General features: G+C 40.1%; 1 protein-coding gene across 1 annotated transcript in view; it reads left to right on the plus strand.

Annotated features, from left to right (window-relative positions):
• Positions 1-1,544: 1,544 nt before the first annotated feature.
• LRP1B (LDL receptor related protein 1B) overlaps positions 1,545-21,377 on the plus strand; it is a 618,836-nt gene continuing 599,003 nt past the window's right edge. Inside the window, exons 1-2 of the mRNA XM_014941128.1 lie at positions 1,545-1,560; positions 1,795-1,920. Of these exons, the coding sequence (XP_014796614.1) occupies positions 1,545-1,560; positions 1,795-1,920 (142 nt within the window). The remainder of the gene's footprint in view (positions 1,561-1,794; positions 1,921-21,377) is intronic.

Genomic DNA, 21,377 nt, shown 5'->3' on the forward strand with positions numbered 1-21,377 from the left:
CAACTAACCCGAAGGATAGAACTGCATGTGGAATTGGGCTTAATTCTCTCCTTATTTATACCTGGTTTTATATCTTTGTAACAGTATTGACTCCGGGGAAGTTATATCTCACTTGTAGCAGTCTAAGAATAATCGAGAAACCTTTTCCCAGCGATCTGCAACGTAGAAGGCACTACTCTAATTTATATATTGATAAAATTAATATAATATATTGCACAGAGGCTTTGTGAGCTTTAATTAATGTTAGAATAGTTTTACATTAATTAATCGTGCAATATTCTTGAGTTAATTAACTCTAGGTCTCAAGGACGCTGGGCTTTGGTGGTTGAATCCAGCAGATAGTTTGGGTTTGCCAGGTGTCCGAAACTGCCCTCTTTTTAAGGCCATGGTTTTTGAAGATGCCTCAGTGTTGACCATAAATAACTAAACCCTTTGGTTGTGACTTTGTCACAAGAAATATAAAAACATTCTTATATAAAACCCGAGATAGGATTTGGCCATTAAAATATGTATCTAAAGAAATAGTAAAAGATATTAAAATAAATAGTTACTTAAAAAGACCTTTGCTTAGAAAAATACATCCTTGAAAACTTGATTACGTGAAACAACATTTTGAAAATATTTTCTGGGGCAGGAGAGGAGCATGGGGTACCTCCCTGCTGGTAATTTGAAATTAAAGCTTGTTGATTTCTATCTAGTGAACAAATTTACAGAATCACAGAATATTCATGGTTGTAAGTGTCAGAAACCGAGGCTCACATTTAGAATTTAAAATGGTCAAAATCGTCGAAGCAAAGGTATAAAAATTTATTATACGAAACAGCGCTGAATCAGGTGCATCTCAGAGCAGAGTTTTTAGATATTTTTATACCCTTGTCCCGGCTGCCTGAGTTACTGTCTCTCTTCTCATGGGCTGAGAAGTTGGAGCTCACATTCTTCCCGACCGCCTGACCTATTACAGATGTAGTTTACACCTTTCTACCTTACAAGGCTCGCCCACCTACTCTACAAAATCATTATCCTAAGCACACCTTCGATTAGTTGATTACACTACACTATATTTCACCGTCTTTGCTATCACCTACTGTCCAGTGTTAGTAGTTACAAGCACCCTGGTGGTCATATCCTCATCTTCATCAGCCACCCTCTAGATGACCTTCATCCACTTGTCACTCTTCACAGTCCTTTGTCCACTTATCAGTCTGCCATCGGCCTGGCTCTCTTCACCTAGATGACTTCCCATAGACCAGGACCCCTGGACAGCCCCAGGGCGCTTCTAAGGATTAGTTTGGTACAATGGATGAGACTCCACCATCACTGGGCCTCCTCTGTCAATACAGACATACTAACAAAAATATATCAATTAGCTGACGCAAAACTCAGCCCATTTCTCACAGAAGGGACCTTTGAGATCATAGAGTCCAACCACGCACAAAAAAACCCTAAAACAAACCAACCAACCAAACAAAAACAAACCACAAACCAACACACACCACACCCACCCACAGACATTCTTGCTGAAATGGTTAGAGTAGTTTATGCGAATGCCGTTCTTGTCTGGTTGGGATGTGTGGTTTTGGGATGCTCCCACTGAAAGGCTGCTGTTGGATGTTAGGGCTCCACAGCCTAACCAAGAGCATTAGATATCTCATTACATTTTTACTTCACGTTGTTTCTCTTGTTTGTTTTCATTTCTAAATTCAGAATCACTTTGTTTTCACTGTTCATTTTCATTGTGGCACTTTCTTTTCTGTCATTTTCACTCATTGCATTCTAACACCTTCTCATTTTCAGAAGAACCTCAATTCTGTGACGTAGGAGAGTTTCTGTGTCGTGATCATGAGACTTGTGTCTCCCAGCATTGGCTGTGTGATGGAGAGCCTGACTGTCCTGATGACTCAGATGAGGCTTTAGACACATGTAAGTAAAGAAGGTGCCACTCTTACTTTTTCTTCATTTTAACAGTAATATTTTTAGTTGCACTAACTATAAAATTGAAAGGATGGATTCAAGATGTATTTTTTTTTTAATAAGTCCTGAATAAATGTTCATATCAAGGGGAGCAGGTTACATTGACTGTGTAAGTGAGAGACAAAAGAAATGGAAGAGATGGAAGGTGTTTTGTTCTTGTGCCACTTTGTAATGAGGACTGTCGCCAGAGCATATGTTCCCTACGCTCTCACTGAGCTGTAGATGAGCTTGTAGAGGGCAGAGGCAAAGTCAGACCCAGGGAAAAATAGATTTCTCTAAAACCGGGGGGAGGTATGTTGCAAATGAATAGTGCAAAATGTTTTCAATAAAAGTATGAAAAGCATGCAAACATCAAAGGGAGGAATGAAAGAAGATGTAAAAACTACGAGGGGGAAAGAAGCAAAGAAAGGAAAATGAGGGAAAGCTTTAATAAAACATAGTTAATTATAATAAAAGACCTTGTTTTTTTTTTTAATGTGGCTAAGAGCTTCTGAAGACCAGAGTAGCAACCTTACAGACTTTATTCTTATCAGACTTGTAGACTACTGATGAGGTGATATTAAATCTTAATGTTCTCTTGTTTCCTGTGTTCTGAGGAAAATGAGGGAATTTCCTGATTTTATCCTCAGGATAATCACTTAATGTAAGAGAAAAACCATGTATTTTGTATCAAAGCAGCGCTGACAATCAGGAAGGCTAGAAATGTGTTTTACTGCTGAAAGAAAAGAAAATATCAAACGTCAGGCAGTATTTAGGAGTCTGATCTTTACAGTGAGGGACAGAAAGTCGAGGTGTTTGGAAACCATTTCTGTCTGGGCGAACATTGTAGTGATGATTGCAACCTTCCTGCTCCGCCGTTTGTTCTCTGGAACAGATAGGAAAATTGCCTGCGGGGCTGTGGTGAGGGTGCTCTGATTAACTGCCTTCGAAACACTTTGGGATTCTCAAAAACAAAATCTGGTAGTTGGAAGAGTCAGGTACAGTTAGGATTTGATTACCACACTGATGGTTGGTTACTGTCTTCTCTAACAGCGTTTTCAAGCATAGTATCTGCAGTTAAAAGTTTTTTCTGCCAACTAATGAATATTGTGATTAGAGCACAACAATGGTCACACAGTTCTTAATTTTCCTCCTGTAATTAGCACGTAGTTGCAGACCCAGCAGCTTGCTGGATGCCTCAATATTGAAATATGTGTATGTACTCTACCTTCATCAAGGAAGTTGTTTCTCATTAGAGATGAGTATAATGTTCTTGTCTTTTCCTGCTCATGCTTTGCATCACGGAATATGTAAGGAGTTATGAACTGCCTTAAAAAATATTCTTATGCAATATTTAATGTGAGGGAACACAGCACCTTCCAGTTTTAGTGCACTGAATCATGTGTCTGTTTGTTTATAGATGAATGCAGCTTCTATTTGTCAGCTCTTTGCTGACTTTCCTACGATGAATTATTTGGTGTAGCCTGATAGATACTGCTAGTTGTTCCTATAGCCATAAACAAAGGGAGTTTGATTGATTTTCTGTGGATTTGTGCCTAGTAATAGGGTTTTCTGGGTTCTAATAACATGCAAGCATTGATCAAAGCTATTCCTGCAAGTGGATGTTCTTAACTTCTCCCCCGTGGGGATTTCAAGGTATCTAAAAGTGAGAAATTCTCATGCTGCCACTTTTCCCATGGTGATAATATGAAAAGTCTTACTTGTCCATCACTCAACCATCTATTTGCAGAAAACTTCTAGGAACTCAGTATCTTTGTGGCCTCTCTCTTGGTGGCATTTTAACCAGGGTTTGCAATAGAACCTGAAGGTTATTAGGTTGTACAAACACGTATGGTATGGCTATATCAACTGATTTCCTCAGGAATCCTCCCGAGATCATACGATTCAGTTCCTTTCTTAAGGTTAGCAAAGAGGTCTAGGATTGGACAGTAAGGAGAAAAAGGTGGTGTTCTTAGTTATTATTGAATTCAGTCTCTGCACTGGCAAAGAATGGGAAAAGGCTTTATGCAGGAACAGCTTTCATGGGCTTTTGTCGAGGTGTCCTGTCACTGCCTGTGCCCTTCCGAGTTGACAGACAGCTTCTGTCACCGCTCTGCTCCCCTCCTACTTCCCATCTGCCACTAAATGCTCTCACAAATAGCTTTGGAAAACCAGAAGTGAATTCCTACGGCACCTGTACCTGTGTTCTCTTCTGTTTCTTAACAGCTGCAATTCTTTCTGCTCTCAGTGGAGCTGCTGCTTTTTATAGTACCGAAGAACCTGGCTCAGTAATTCCTAATGAATAATTTAGCGAACAAATTCTGTTGCTTTTCTGTTAGTGAAGTTTTTGAGAGAAAATTGATTTTAAAAAACTGTATTAATAAAACTCTTGACCAAGTAATTTCTACCTTTTGTTGGGTGCTAAGTCTCTAAGTTGTTCATAAGGTTTTGCAAATAATCAGGATTCAAAAATCAATTTACTTAACCTAATCCGATGATGTGAGGTTCTTCAGCAGGCTAAATCAGCAGGCTTGCTTGAAATCAATAGAACTCCATCAGACACCCCAGAATCTGGCCAGACATGTTTGACTTTTACAGATAGCTTTTGGTCTGGAAGTTGATGCAAATGTTTAGAGGACTTCCTTGCTGTAAAAAGAAAAAAAAAATAAAATACAAATCGTACTCTGTAGACTCATCTATTTTGATGGGACAATTAAAAAAGTCAAATATACTATTAAAACACATAGAGATTAAAAAAAAAATAGTGACAACCTTTTGTCTCACCCTAGTGTCAGTTCACTGTTGCCTGCTTCAGGCACTCAGCAATTGGAAACACCTGTTTAATACTGTTTTTCTTGGGGCAGGAATTTCCATTTCATTTGGGGTTTTTTGCTTAATTTACCATTCTTGCCACAAGTTCTGATGGTAAGCTGAAGCTTCACATTTGTGTATCTTAGCAACTTCTTATAAGGTCTTAAGTAGGGAAGTTCATGTATGTCCAATTGTATGTCCAAAATCCAATTTACAGCATTGTCATTTTGGGTTACCAGAGTGTCTTGCGTTCCACAGCCATAGAATGGTTAGACTTGGAAGGCACCTTAAAGATCATAGAGTTCCAACCCCCCTGCCATGGGCAGGGACACCTCCCACTAGACCAGGTTGCTCAAAGCCCCATCCAGCCTGGCCTTGAACCCCTCCAGGGATGGGGCATTCACAGCTTCTCTGGGCAACCTGTTCCAGTGTCTCACCACCCTCACAGTAAAGAATTTCTTCTTGAGATCTCATCTAACTCTCCCCTCTTTCAGTTTAAAATGATTACCCCTTCTCCTATCGCTACACTCCCTGAAAAAGAGTCCCTCCCCATCTCTCCTGTAGGCCCCCTTTAGGTACTGGAAGGCCATTATAAGGTCATACCTCTGAATAATATATTAATCTCTAAATAAACCATGTGGTTGCCCAAAGAATATCAATGGCTAATGAAATCTAGGTATTTGATTTGATATGCTATTTTCTGGTTTCCTCCTCAACCTCCTACTAACAGGGTTAAGATCTAAAAAGCATAATGGCAAATGACTCCATCCATTTAGTACTTAAGGATTTTTGTGTGTGTGTGTGTGTTTGCAGCTTCAGAATTTATCTGACTTGCACACTGTTTTCTAATCTCAGTTCACAAACTCCTTTCTGTCGGAATGCATTGGGTTAAGGCAAGGTGAAACAAAGGAGCAGGAAAAGAAATTGCTTATTTTCTGTAGCTTCTTTCTGGAACTGCACACATGGATTGTGTTTGGGTTTTGTGATGCTTGGTGCAGTATCAGTTCCAGCAAGGTCTGCTTTGTTGTCTCTTGGCCATGAAGCAGAGGAAGGTGCTATAACAATGCCTGGTACTTGCCCTGTGAAGAGAGGCTTGAGGTCTGGCACAGGTACACCCTGAGCTCTTTTCACATCATTCAAGTTGCAGGCAGTGGTGCTTTGTTAGGGCACAGCTGCCTGTTAGAACCATCTCTGACCCTAAGTATTGCTTGAATAGCATGAATATCTTATGAGAGGGGGAAGAACCCACAGTACAATATGAGAACTTCTGCTGCCAAGACATGAAAGTACTTGATACTCAGTTATTTTAGCATCAAAATTGTGAAAACAATTCACTGTGTTACACCAGTCTGTAACTCCGTCTCTCGTGGTGTCTGCAACTGCACTTTCTTTGTTATCCTGGAACTGTTGCTGTATTTTTAAACAGAGTCTGAATGACTGTTTGATATACACCCAACACACAATTTATTTGCAGCTGACGGGTCCTGTATTGAAAGAACCCCAGTTTCCATGAGCAAATCATCAAATGTGAATGGTCCCCATCTCTAGAAGTTTGAGTAGATGGAGCTTTACCATAACATGTTGAAATGTTCTCTGATGATAATCTCTCTAGCATTTTGAGGGAATATAATCATCTATAATCATGATTAAACTAAAGTTGGAGGAGCAAAAGAAAGGCAGCAACCAGAAATACCTTGTTTGAAAGCTTGAGTCTCACTTTTGTTTGCTAAAATAGCTTCTTTCATTCTCTGGATGCTAATTATGTGAGACTAGTTTCACAAGCTTAAAAATTGTTAATTGGGTACCTCAATTGTAGTTCTTCTGCCAGCAAAGGATAAGATAATTGGATGCCATGTTGCGCCTGTGGTATGAAACAATAAAGATAAAATTTCCTAAAGCTCCTAATTCTTTTATGAGTGGATTCATTGAAATTCAATAGAAGACAGGTTCCCAAACCACTCTTAAGTAGCTTTGGAAAATCCCAGATCAATAAATAACTTGCATACATTGAAGATGAGCTGCTGTGGGGCTATTGAAGATAAATGAAGTAAATGCTGGACATGCGGGGGAAAATGTGATCTTGTGTTTACACTCTTTATAATTCTGCTGTATATAGTTACTATATAACAAAGAATCTGCTACGTAAAATAGCTGCTTACACCTGTTCTTCAGCAAGATACTTGACCGTGTTACTGGTCATATTAATTTGAACTGCCTTGAGGTGATGAATGCATACTCGCTTTTTCTCTATAAATCAGGATCTTTCATATCAGTAGTGTAAATCTTAACTTCTAAAGCTCTTGTAGGAAATGAACCACAACGAAATGACAAATGTCAACAAATTTTAGGAAGCTGCAGCTAGTTACATAAAACTAAGTTAAATGCTTAATGCAGCAATACAATATTGCCATGCTTTTATGTTTGCTGGTGAAAAGATGATCTTCTGACAGAACAAGATGAGCGTTTTGAACTGGGATTAACTTTCCTGATACCGTTTTTGCAGACCTGAAAGAAACCACACTTCCCACTGAGGACATCCTTGCAGTTTACCCTGGCAAAGCTACTGTGCTTGGTAACCAGTGGTAAAGAAAAGATGTGTAAAGATGTCTTTCTTATGGCCGGTGTTTTTGCCATCCTGTTTTCTTGCATATAGTCTCTCAGGTCTGCTGTGCTTGATCCCGTTTAGATAGTTTGCCATTGTCTGGCCTCTTTCCCCGTGGTGGCCACTTGCCTGACTGCTACCTGGGCTTCAGCTTCTGACCTCTGCTTTCTCCTGCCTCCGTCGTTTGGGAGAGCTGCCCTGCTCAGCCCCTCCAGGAAAGGTCATTTTGCTGGTGTGATGGGATTGCTGATGTTCTGGTACTTAATGGAATATTAGAGCAAACAGTCTGGAAAGAATGACTGTCGATGGTGCTCGTGCCCTCTAAGCCTTTTGGAAAGGTTATAGTAGAGAAGTGTCCCGGTGAGACAAACACTGCTTGGCAGTTGATCTGGAGGAGTTCAGGTTGTACTAGGCTGGGGCCTTTGGGACCGGTGTTGATGAGGCCCAGTTGCCTTCAAGTTTTGGGGATGTTCCTGCATTTCTTAGCACTAACTCTGCTCTTCTTCCCTCTGGGCCACCCCATCCTTGGGTGGAGCAGGGAGCACTCATCTTGGGCCAGGGAATAACCTTTACATTTTTGCACTTACTTTCCGTTGTGGCCAGCATATAAGCAAAGGCATTGAGGCCCTAGAGAACATTCAGAGGCAATTCCTTTTTAGAGTTTCCCAATGGATGGTAATACATACTTCCGGGATGTAAGCACAGGGCCAAATCTCCGGAATAGGTGCATTATCCTTCTCTGAATGAAACTAGTTAGTTCATTTTGTGTGAGTGACTTTGAATACTTGGTGTGTTTAAACTTATGGCTGTGGCCTTACTATGGAATTATTTAGTATTATTATAATAACTTGTACCAGGTGTGCGTGTCTGGGTGGTGGCAGCCAGGGCTGTGGGGTTCTCTGTGAGGAGAGGCCGGGGCTGCCCCGTGCCCGACACGGCCGGTTCTGGAAGTTTCCTCAGGGCACATCAGAGCTGGGCCGGGCGGCCAGGCTGGTGGCACCTCCGGGTAAAATGTATTTATAAAAGGGCAAAATGCTGCCAGGCGCTGAGGAGCGAGGAAGGAAATGGCCCTTTGATCACCCGGAAGAGCAGTGGAAGTGCTGTGGGCCCGTGGGGAGGCCATGGAAGTAGATATTTCCTGAAAAACCTGTGGAGAGGAGCCCAGGCTGGAGCGGGTTCTCCTGACAGGAACTGCAGTTCGGGTCTGAGTTAAATTAATCTTCCCAAACTCCAGGGTGTTTCGCCTGTGACAGTAACCGGTGAGTGATCTCCTTATCTTTATCTCCACAGATGAGCTTTGGCACCCTATTTTCTCCCACATGCTGTGGAGGCCGGGGAGCGAGTGATGGGCTGGGTGGGCACCTGACCATGGTCAGATGACCACAGGACTGTTCCTGTCTGATCCTGCTATTACATGGGCTGTACCTGTACAGCCCATAGACAGATTTAAATTTGCAGCAAACAAAAGCCAAGCAAACATGCTGGTGTTGAATGCTGGTACAGTGCTGAACATGAGCTGATGGGTCCCACCAGAAGGAGGTTATGTGGCTTTTGCCTGGAGCCCTATCACATTCTGCCATCTGAAGTATGGAATGACTAAGCTTATGCCTGCTATGATTTTTTTTTTTTATTTTTTATTTATTTATTTTTCTTTATAATAAAAGATGGCTCTGTGTGTCCATGATAACTTATTGCTCTCTGAGACTACTGAAAGGAGGCTGTAGCAAGCTGGGTATCAGTCTCTTCTCGCAGGTAACAGGTGATAGGACAAGAGGAAAGAGCCTGAAGTTGTGCCAGGGGGAGGTTTAGATTAGATATAACTAAAACATTTCTTCACTGGAACAGGCTGCCCAGGGAAAGGGTGGAGTCACCACCCCTGGAGGTATTTAAAAGACATGTAGATATACTGCTGAGGGACATGGTTTACTGGTAACTTGGCAGTGCTGGGTTGATGGTTGGACTTGATGGTCTTAAAGGTCTTTTCCAACCCAAATGATTCTGTGGGAACCGAAGATGAGATCCACAAGAGGGAATGTTTGAAAGGATAGATAACAAAGTGCTCGAGGAATGCCATGGTACACTGAACACCTATTGTATGTATAATATACCCTGTCAGGCAGGTGACACTACGGGAACTGAAATTTACAACATACTGAACACAAGGATCTTGCAAGAGCAAAGTGTAAGTCTGTCCAATCGGTGTCAGAAGTATAATAAGTCTTGTTCCTGCTGATGTATTGGGCACTGCTGCCTTGTCTGTAAAGGGTTAGCAGCAGGGGCTTGGCTTCCAGCAGCGTTCGGTTTTTAGGGGGCAGCAATTTCAATTTTGTGAATAAAAAGGATTTTTTTCTTAAATGATTGTTTTCAAAGTGACATGCCACAGTCAGGTAAACATCAGAATTTGGCAGGGTAAAGTGTTACTTGCTTCTGCTATTTTTTTTTTTTTTAATAATTTTAAGGGCTAAAAGCATTCAATACCTCTTTTTAAAAAAAAAATGATATAGTTTATTTTCTATTCTGTGTATTCATTTCTACTCTGGTTTCCAGTCTCAATGTTCTTTGCCCTTGACGTAGTCCATACACCCAGTCCTGTTTCAGCCAAACAGTTTGAGGAGTTGCACTAGATTTTAATTATCATTACAAAACTAGCGTGTTATATATGCAGATATTTAAGCAATTATGTATAATTTACCAATACAAATAGTTACATTAACTTTTTTTATAGGCCGATAGATTTTTGTAAGACTAGCTTGTTTCTGGTTTTGTGGTAATGATTCACACCTTGCAAATGTGTAGCAGACCTGAGTGATGCATAAAAGGTTTAAGAAAGAAGAATTCTTTTGCTTTTAAATGCTTTGAGCGTGTAATATGAAAAGGTCTTTAGACAGTATATTTCCCTTGTACTTCGGAAAGTGCTAGAGTTTATGTGACCATCTGAATGCATAAAATGCAGCATTGGATTTCCTTTTTCCTTTCCACATAAGGCAAATTTTTCAAAATGTTTATTTATGAGTTTGGAGGGGGGGTGTGGTGTGAAAATCACCGCATCTCCAGGCTATGTGAAAGATGAGAACTACACAGGGAGCCATGGTGTCATTACTGCAGAAACTCAGCATCCCTGGCAAGAGGTCCAGGTTCCAATAGGTATGATTTCTGTGCCTCTCCAGCTGCTTTTTTTTTTTTTTTTTTTTTTTTTTTTTTTGAATAAAGTATGCAAAAGGAAGTTCAGTACTGAAGGACTTAAAGGTCATTGTATCTCTCAGTGTCATTAGAAATGCTGCCTTTATTCTTTTTTTTTTTTGTCCACGGCTGATTATCTTGTGCATGGTTTTCCAAAAGTGGTTCACGGGGAATTCAATTAAATGATTGCTGACAAAATGAGCCTCTTTTAAGGTCTGTGGAAACATGTAAGTATAATACAAGGCCAGGATAAGCCTTTGAAGGATGATGTCCAATACCTAAAACTCTGAAACAGCTCATTTATGGATTAATTGCTTGCTAAAATTGCGCTTCCTACACAGAAGCAGATCTAATGGGATATATACTCATAAGACAAGAAAATGAAAAGATCAATCTTTCGAAAAACCTATAAAAGTAATTCATACTTTGACCAAGACTTTGTTTTCAAGTTTTTAACTCAAAGCAATTTTATTTTCATAGCTAAGCTATAAATTGTGCCCAAAAAAAAGTGCACGTGGCAAGAAGAGATGGAAAGGGTTGGTGCAGTTTCCCTTTCATAAGGTTGTGTTGGCTGTTAAGCCTAACCTAATGTCTTTTTTTTTTTCTTTTTTTTTTTTCCCCCTCAGCATTGACCTTCTTGACAGTATTTGGCCACAAATTAGACACGTTTCAGTGTTAATCACAGTTTGGTCTTTCAGGTTCAGAGGCAGCCCTCGCTGGTTTCACTGGAGAACCCAGTGAGGAGTGGGTCTCTAAGATGCACTGGGGCAAAAAATGCCTGTCTGCCTGAAACTGTGGGGCAGTAACTGGTCATTAATTAGGCAAGTGATGGAGGGGAGAGATGTGATGGTGCAGCATGGTTTTGTTTTGCTTTTTTTAAAGATCTCTGTTTAGTTTGATATGTACTTTAGTTTGTGTACTGATCTGAATGTTTTTCCATGTTTTTTTCCCCTATTTGCACACACGTTGCTTTGCAGTCCACTTAATTTGCATTCTCTTTTACCACTTCCCAGTTTTATTACTTGTCTTCTGCTCTTTCCTTTCATACTTATGTCCTTGCAACTTTTCCAAGGCCTTGGGTACTTCACTCCTCCTTTTTGTTCCAGCTCTGCTGTTTCACACCTTTTCTTTAGCCCTAGTCCTCACTGTGGCTTTATTCGTTATTTCCCCGCTTTTCTTGCTTTTTATCTTAGTTCTGCTGACAAAACTACTAAAACTACTATGAAAACTATTTTTCCTCCTCCGCGTTCCTTTACTTTTCCTCTGCCACCGTCATAAACAGATTCCCTTTCCCCTCTCCTAGGTCTCATCCTTTTCACCGATGCCCTAATTTTTATTCCTTCATTTTCTCAGATTTTATCTTCCTGTTAACGGTCCTTTTCCTCTTGCTGTCGTGTCATGGTACTGCTGTTCAACAGTCAGCAGCAGGGAGAGTTGGGAAATGGGGAATGCACCTTGAGCAGGATAATTCAGCCAAATATCAGGATGATTGTGAAAGCGTTGATTGTTCGGCTGTCACTGCACTCTCTGCCAGGAATAGCTTTGGTAATTACTCTGTCGTGGTATTGTCTGTTGATTAGGCATTGATAAAATTTAAAAACACATTTAGAAAAAGAAGTAAGTACATAGAATCATCAAAAGTCGTTCTGGCTTTGCTAGTATAAAAAAGGTAATTTTTGATAATGCAGGGATTTATAAATTACAGCAATCTTATGTATGAAATTTCTTGTTGAAGGATTTTTATCTGAGGTGATGCTACTTCACTGTGGGCACCAATTGCACCAAGGCTCATTACAAATGTTTATAATTATAATGATATATCTGGCTTGTAGATCCTGCACTGCGAGAAATTTAGTGTATCTAAACAGTGGACTGGATTATATTCTTTTTGTCACTTAAAAAGTGTTAAAGTCTAATAACCATTTTTCTTCTCAAAATTACTGATGAAAACAACTCTCATTAGCAAGCAGATGGCTTTCTGGAAGAAAAGTAAAATTGCTCTTTTTGAAAATAGGGCTGTGATTTAAAATAAGAGTTTAGATGTGTTATTAGTGATAAAATGCATAGTGGTTTTAGTCAGCAAAGAGGGCACTTTGCTATGGACGAAGAAATAATGCAGAAAAACCCACCTCTGTTCACAAAGAATAATGCATAACTACAACAAAGGAGTGTAACTCAACTGAAGCCAGCAGCCTGGATTCAACTGTGCTACATTTTAGCCTTTTAATAAATCAGAAAAGGAAATGATGGAAAACATTTCAAGAAGTATCCTTCAGGATTTAGTTCCTTATGTTAAATTACAGGTGTGCCGATCTAATCCAGAAAGACCATGTTTTAGCATCTCTTGCTCCTACCCCAGTACCTACTTCTGGGTAAAACTAAACTGTGCCAAATGAAACATTTTAAAGTCTGCATCGCTTAACACCTTCGTCTTACATTATTCAAAGATGCATCAAGATCTGTGTGCATCTACTTGGTAGGTCTGGGAGCTGTACCCTCAGAAATAGGTCTTAAATTCTTTGCAAGACTTGGGTATGCCCAATATGAAATAATTTCCAGTTAGTTCTACTCATGAGAACAGGCGTTTATAGGATTGGACCCAAGTTTGTGTATTTCCTCACGGAGAATGCTAAATTACTTTTTACCATCTGACATTTATAACCTCATTAAAGGCACAGCTTCTTAGATGGTGTAGCTGTTAGTGGTGCGTTTGCAGTAACATGAGTTACTTCAAAGTTAAGATGTGGCCAACTTATTTTTCATTATTTAAGCGTGGAAAAATTTAAAATCTAGGTAGAAAAAATAATTTTGGGTGGTGGTTTTTTTTTCATCTTCTAATATAATCACCTCTATAGTGTTTTTTCTCTTTGCTTCATTTCTTAAGCATTCATAAGCATGGCACAGCTACAAGGAGTGTCTCTCACTGCCTTTGTGCTCAGACTATAGAGAATAATGCGATGGCAATTTCTAACTCATTCTGACTTTTTCTGCTCTGCTTCTATACTGGGCTATTTGATATTTTAGGTTTTTTTTTTAAGCTATTTAATTTAAAGTTTTCTAAGGTAGATCTCTAAAGTGCTGCCATCTTTGGTTTCCTAGCTTCTTGTTGCAAGAAGTAATTTAGTTTACAAGTATGCTTGGTAACCTAAAGGCAAGGGTAAGTTCAAGTACAAAAACCAGGTAAAAATAATGGATAGTATGAATAATAGATATCTGCTCTACTATTAAGAGAGAAATTATATATATATATATATAGAAAAAAATATAAAAATACCTGTTCAGTATAGTAATAAAGATACATTATTCTTACTGAAATCTCTCTTCTCTGACTATGTTTTCAGTAAAATAAAGAGCACCTGTTGTGGCCTTGCTTTTCAATGAATTTGTCTCAACCTCCTTGCCCTCTTCAATCCAGAGCGATGTTGGTGAACCATAGCCCTGCTTTCAGTCCCTGGGAAGTCACGTTCAGGAGAACGTGCAGTGACCTGGGACTACAGGGGCAAGCGTGGACTTTATCCAGAGTATCAAATTAATAAGGGAACCTACTCAGACGTTGCATTTCCCATAGTAACAAATCCTTTATTTTATTGATTTGTAATTCCTTGTTCAAAATGAGACAATTCAGTTCAATAGCAGACCTATTTTCACAGCTGGCTTTTTATTCAGTAATGCAGTAGTAAGGTCTCTACCCAAGACAGAGAATAGTCTTCTCTCTCTCCACCTTACCCGAAGTTGGGTTTTTAGTCTTTTATTTATTTCTGTGACCTGCATGCAGATGTAAGTGTACCGAGGGCTGACGGTTTTACTCATTAGGCTCCTATAACGCCAAATCTCATTTTACTTTGGCGGCACTGGAGATGTCTCTGAGGTCAGCTGGGTCAAAGCTGCAGTTGCTGCAAGTAACTATATAATTTCTTTCCTGCTAACAATCCTGGGGATTTGAATGTGTCTGATGAATAAGGTCAGTTGAACTGAACTATTTTTGTATTTACAAAATTATTTAATTTGCCTTGTTCTTATCTTCCTTTGCCGTGACTTTGGCCTGGCCTTCCACCTTAGTCTGTTCTTGATACGTAGTGGATTTCATGCGTGTCCTGACTCTGTGGCTTCATAGCAGGAGGAGGAAATTACAAGAAGATCATTAAAGTGTGAAATTAAATTCTTAAAGATGAAACATCTAAAATAGCTAAAACATTACCCCAAAAACAAACAGTGCAATTGATCCTACTTAATTACATGCTTAATAATTTTATACCAATGTAAAGCACATTGACGATGTACTAATCCATTTCATATTCCCTGCCACCACAGATTTCCTCCTCCTTATTTGCTTTGAATCTCATCATTATCATGCACATAAAACTAGTATTCTTAGAATTTTTATAGTATTATTTCCATATAAAATGAGGAAAAGTCTAATATATGAATACTAAACAGCTCATTAACATGGTTTGTAATATATCCGTTCATGATAAAAGCAGCTGAGAAATGTTGATATGAAATAGCACTTCAGTCCCAGAGTATATCTAAGAAGAATCATGCCTCGGATAATAAATACTTCAGGGAAAACAGGAAATCTTAAATACAAATAACATCAAATAAAGAGCTTTGTATGCTTAATTAAACACATTAACAGATACATTTATTTCAGTTAAATAATTAATATATTACTAGTACTGGCAGCAGGATTTTTTTTGTGATTAAAAGAAATAACCTGAAAAGGTTTTAATTTCAGGAGAAAAAACGCCACCTTTAAAGGGCATTAAGGACGTTTTTGTCTGGAACTGGCACAAAGGTTGTTAATGATCGAATTATACAGCAAGCAAAATGCTTGGAAGAAGAGCCTAATCTACCACGGCAAGAACCCTGATCTTTAAATTTGCTCTATATGGGCAAGCCACTGTCTCCGGCCTAAGAAGCAGGATTGACTTTGAAACAGTTTAGGTGATGAACAGTTCCTTCTGTCCCCATGTGCATTAAGGTTTGGTCCTTGAATTTACTGTCTCTGGCCTTTTGGCCATGTTTCCTGTGTTCAGGCCAGAGGAACAGGCTGCTGTGAATTGCCTGTCCAAAACTATCTGTAGATTGTGTGGCACAGAAAAATTCTGCATTCAAGCGAGTGCTTGTTAGAGGTTGGAGCTCAAATTTAGGAAGATATACTGCAGGATAGAAGTATTTATTTGGGGTTTAAATTATCATCAGTTTTTATTTTGGTGTAAATTTAGTTTTCCCTTTCTGGAAGCTTTTTCTACTGACCTAAATCCAAGTAGCTTTGCTACTGTTTGGTTGCACTTGTGCTGTAATAATTCAGCTTGCTCCGTGTTCAGCCCCAGGATTCTCACCTGTGAAGAAACACTGTAGACAGCTTTATAAAAGGGTCAGGTGTGGGCTTTAACCTTTGCTCAATCACCAAATTATACAAAATAGAATGATTATTGAGATATAACAAAGTTTGGTCATCTGAAGCGTCAATAAATATCCCACAAATTATTTATATTAGGTATTATATTTATATTTATCTGCTGTTGACAGAAAATATTATGCAATACACTTTCTACACTTCTGAATATCGAGCTCCAAATTGGAAAACTCTCACTGATACTCGATTTTTTTCAGATGAACAAGAATTTCTCCTGCAGTTTTCAGCTTGGTTTATCAGGGACAAGTCACCGAAGTAGGAAAAATGGTAGATCACCCAGAGGGAGAGTGAATTAATGTATAAGCAAGGTTAAATGTCTACCTGCGTAGAAGATCAGTACAGGGACCATTCATAATGTCCCTTTTTGCTTGTGAAGGAGAGAGCACTATCCTGGTGCCGGGCTTGAGCTTCGGGCTGCCCTCCAAGTGTCCCTTTCATTGTTCATGAGCATTTGTTCAAAATATTGGTACAGATAAGCAAGAATATTAAAAGAAGCCATTTCGTAGCACTATTCTTTACCACAGAAAAGGATGCTGGAAGAAGGGACTTGGCTAGTTTACCATTTCTGTGAAGTATGGTGGTAATTAGTTCTGGTATGTATATGGATTTAAACATTTTTTTTTTAACATTCTTTTGTATTTCTCTAGAAGTACTGGAAAAATATGAAATAGATGTTTCTTAATAGGCTAGAAGGAGGTTAACTTTGACTAAGCTAAGCTTAAAGAAAAGGATGCTTGATGGTTGGCTTTTTTTTTTTTTTTTTTTTGGAGCTGATGATAAGTTGAAATGATGCATATAATATTCCTTGGCCTTTGAGACCTGGTCTCTTTGCTTTTTGCCTTGCTGCTGTCAGGAATAGTACCCAGAAAGATGAGAGCAGGCAGTAGCTATACAGCCAGCATCTCTAATGCAGCTCAGCGACGCAGGGAGCACAGCTAATGTTGATGCGATGATCTGCTGCAGCTGCCCATTTGATAAAGGCTCAGAAAGCTGCGTGGGACAAATGGCTGAGGAGCCCTTGGCCTCGCCAGGGGAAGCTGTAGATGGAGGAGCAACAGGATCTAATCAGCTCCCAAGTCTTCCAGCAGCCTACACAGGTCAATGCAAACCGCAGAACCTTTACACCTCGGCCCGGATTATGAACGGCTGCTGCCAGGCAGTGACACATGCAGTCTCACACCCCTGATTCACCTGCCCCTGCCCGCTCTGCCAGACACTTAGTCACACGCCACTGCTGAGTGCTTTTCAGCTCTTTTTTTTTTTTTTTTTTTTTTATCTGCAGTCAAACAGCTTTATCTTGCGGTCCGGTCTGCAGTGTGCAATTTTTTTTTAAGAAAACAATTAGATTTCAAAGTAATTGGAATACTTCGCCCTAATTGGGAATGATCCAAGGAACAGAAAATTGCAGGGATCCAGACATCTCAGTGGCTTTTCTGTGGTACATCATAAAACCATAAATCATGGTATGTTTATTCTGTTTTCCCATGACTCAGCTGTATTAGTGACCACGTTTCAGTTGCTAGGAGGCTTACCATTTTGAAAGCATGAAAAATACTGTGGGATTCTTTAAGATAATTTTATTTTTTATTTTATTTTCAATCTGATTTTTGTGTGACCATAAAGAGCTGAAAAATGGATGCAGAGTCAAAGGGAAAGTTCCTTGTCCGTTGTGGAGAAGAACACTGAGATGTATAAAATTGCAACTGAGGAGTCAATCGTGTAGAAGCAGCAGTGATGCAGCACCCATAATTACTTCAAACTTTCTTTTTTTTTTTCAATCTAGATTTTGACTCCTTTCATCTATGGCCCTCATTGGAAGGAGTTGGTAACTTACTAAAAAAACAACCTCCTAGTGCTTGGAAAATCAATGTGAAAAGTTACTCCTAGCAGGGGGCAGTGTTAGATTTAAGGTGCTTCTCTATGGGATCTCTGCTGGGGAGCTCTGTTTTGTGACTCAGCTTTGTTTATATTTTTCTGGCTGAGGAGGGGAGCACTGCATCACACCTATTTTTATGTGTATATGAATTTAAAGGTTTATTTCTATTCTCAGAGCAATGCAAAAGAACTCTCTCATAAATGCGTGCACGTTGCGGGGTCTCTGTTGAAATAGCATTCCTACTTTTAATTGTATATTGTATACTTGTAAAAGCACAGGTAAGTGCACAGATTCAGATCAAGCCTGAGAGCAGATTTTGTGCTTCTGTGGTGCAACACTGGGCTGAGACTGAATCCCATCTCTCCAGAAATGTATCTTACTATCTGGAGTAAAGCTCTATGTGTACATGAACCATCTGTAGCACTGCAGGTCAGTCGGGTAGTACTAACATGGTTTTATTTTAGTCTCGTGCTGTCTGTATTTTTCAAGGCTGAGATTGGAGGGTTTACCCAGAATAATGCTTTTTCAGCACACGGGGGTAGGCACGACTCCTTCTCAGGCACAGGCTTAGTAGTGGTACAATTTAATGATACTGGGATGTTCTTTGAAGGGATTTTGTCTTGTACCAAATATATGCATCAAGTTGACAGTAAGATCTCTTTTAGCAACTGAAATTGCCAGAATAAAAAATATATCAAAAAAACCCCAACCATTATCAGCGTAGAAACATGCCAAGTACCAAAGCTGATTCCTCCCACCACGTGATGGGCCTTGGTAAACTTATTACGCTGTGTGCCCGTGTTACTGTCACTTATTTATAATGACAGATTGGTTTTAGCAAGATGGTTTTAGCTTGTTAAAACTGCATTAGTTAGTCCGCAGCCAGCAGTAACACTTGGACAGTGATCCATGCCTGCCCTGATAAACTGCTGGCGGAGCAGTGATCTTTGGTGTAGGCCCCGGTGCATGGTTGGGCTGAGCTCATTAAGATGTCTTCGCCTCCTAGAAGGTATCAACTCTATTAAGTGCAGAGTTCTGGCAATAAAAACAAATGCAGCATGGCGTGGAAATACATTAACATCCCCCGGTTCACTGTAGCATCGTGTGTTCAGGGAAACAAACAAAGGCGATATAATAAACTGAGCTGGCATCAGCCCAGTTACTCTGGGCAAACTGTAATGGCTTTCACAGGGTTCGGGGTTGTGCCTCCTGCATCATTCATGTTCCTCTAAAGGAATGTTGTTGCATAAGGAGTGAATAAAATAAAAACGGGAAATCCTTGAAGGCTGCACGGGACCTTATGCTGGTGTGTTACTGAGAGATGTTTAACAAAATGGAAAGTTCAGAAGCAGTAGTAGATGTTTCTTCTGGTGGCAGTTAGGGCCTCCTCCGACCACCCACAGCATGGCCTGTCACTGATGCCGCTGCAGCACCTACTGTGTGGGCACTATTTGTTATTATTGACTATTTGGATATTAGTTGAAACCAGTATCTTTGCATGTCTCCTTTGCTCCGTGCCTGAGCTCTGGGTGCTCAGGGTGTCTCACTAATAAACTGGAAAACAGCAGTTGTACATGGCCAAAACATCTCAAAATAGTAGTACTGTCTCATATTTTGCCAGGCAAATGGAGTGGTGTGGAGAAAAATCAGGAGTGTGGCTTGTGCAAAGTTAATTTCTCATTGCTCTGTGTGGCAACCTCCGTTGCCACCTGGATAGGAGATTTCATCCTTGGCAGCAGCTTTGGCAATTGCTGGCTGCTTCTTAGCTGGTGTTGGATATTTTACATATATGTAAAGTTTGCTTCCAGTCTTGGCTTCACGAATCCTTAGTCTACAGAGCTGAAGCCCTCAATTTGATGTTTTTGAAGTTTGGTTTGTAAATCTTCTGCTGGTAACTGGAGGTTTTTTCTGATTTATTTTCTGTATCTCCAGAGGGACTTTTGCAAGGCTATTTTAGGGAAGATGGTATGAAGCTGATTGTGAAGTGCAGCTAATTCTGGCATCTTTCTAATATCGAAGCAACACGTTTTTAGTTTTACACTACTGTGATAAGGTCAAATTTACCTTCCTATTTCAATAGGTTTTTTAGTCTTTGTTAATATCCACAACTTAAAAGCTGAAGGAAGAAAACAGATATTTTTTATTTTTTTATTTTTTTTTTTAATACTGATACGTTGATGTCTCAGCTTACTCCTCTGAGGAAATCTTCTAAATACAGATGTAAAATGACAGTGTAGTGGTGTATGCCAGGTCGTTTTGAGTGCTAGGGATGGAGCGGTGTATGCTGCTTTCTGGAGGACCAGCCAGTGCTTTTCTTGGTGTTTTTAGCTCTGTGCTCACTCTTATTTCAGGATTGTTGTCTCCGGACTGGTTATTGAGATTGGAGTGTAATATCCATTGGACACTTGTGAAGAATAGCTTTTCCATATTGCTGACTCAGTTGGCATTATTCCCCCAGTACCATTGTATCTTATTTACTTTATGTGTGCATCTATTTAGATCTCATACTCCCTCAGGGCATACAAGATCACTAATCTAAGTCCTCAGTTTTAGCTCACTACTTTTCTTATTCTTGGTTTGATGTGCAGTATAAATATCATTGTTGCTTGAGTGCTAATGTACAATTTAAAAACAATAAATACCCCATTTGCTGAAGGCTAATAGTCTATTCATTTTGTGCCGTAATATCACCTATTACTTCTGTGAAGAATTTGTCTTCTGAGGAGGTGATTTTGTGATCTTTGCTATGCCATGCAAACTCTTGCAAAGTGATAGGATTTCAGTTCCTTCAGCTCCTTTTTGGCAGCCTCAACTTTCTGCCTTTGCATGTACTTAGCCTGATTGCCAGAGTGTCACTGCGTGCCAGGGCAACCACTCACCCCAGGGTGATGCTTTGAGTGGTGGAAATGTAATAAAACCTGACTCCGTCTCTGGAGGAATTGGTGCCAGGGCTGCCTGGACCCCTCTCACTGAACTGTGTTCAGTTCTGGGCCCCTCACTACAGGAAGGACATTGTGGTGCTGGAGCATGTCCAGAGGAGAGCCACCAAGCTAGTGAGGGGTCTAGAGAACAAGTCCTATGAGGAGTGGCTGAGGGAACTGGGCGTGTTTAGTTTGGAGAAGAGGAGGCTGAGGGGAGACCTTGTTGCCCTCTACAACTACCTGAAAGGAGGTTGTAGAGAAGTGGGTGTTGGCCTCTTCTCCCAAGGGAATCATGACAGGACCAGAGGAAATGGTCTGAAGTTGTGGCAGGGGAGGTTTAGATATTAGGAAGAATAACTTCACTGAGAGGGTGGTCAGGCACTGGAACAGGCTGCCCAGGGAGGTGGTGGAGTCGCCATCCCTGAGGGTATTTAAGAAACGTGTAGACATGACACTTCAGGGCATGCTCTAGTGCCCGAGACTGTAGGGTTTTTTTGTGTGTGTATGGTTGGACTCAATAACCTCAGAGATCCTTTCCAACCATGACGATTCTGTGAGTTAAGCGGAGGTTGTCTTAAGATAAAGGATAACTGCATCCCTTGGTTACAGCCTTAGGTA

Source organism: Calidris pugnax, unplaced genomic scaffold, assembly GCF_001431845.1.
Source record: "Calidris pugnax isolate Ruff unplaced genomic scaffold, ASM143184v1 scaffold60, whole genome shotgun sequence".
NCBI lineage: Eukaryota > Metazoa > Chordata > Aves > Charadriiformes > Scolopacidae > Calidris > Calidris pugnax.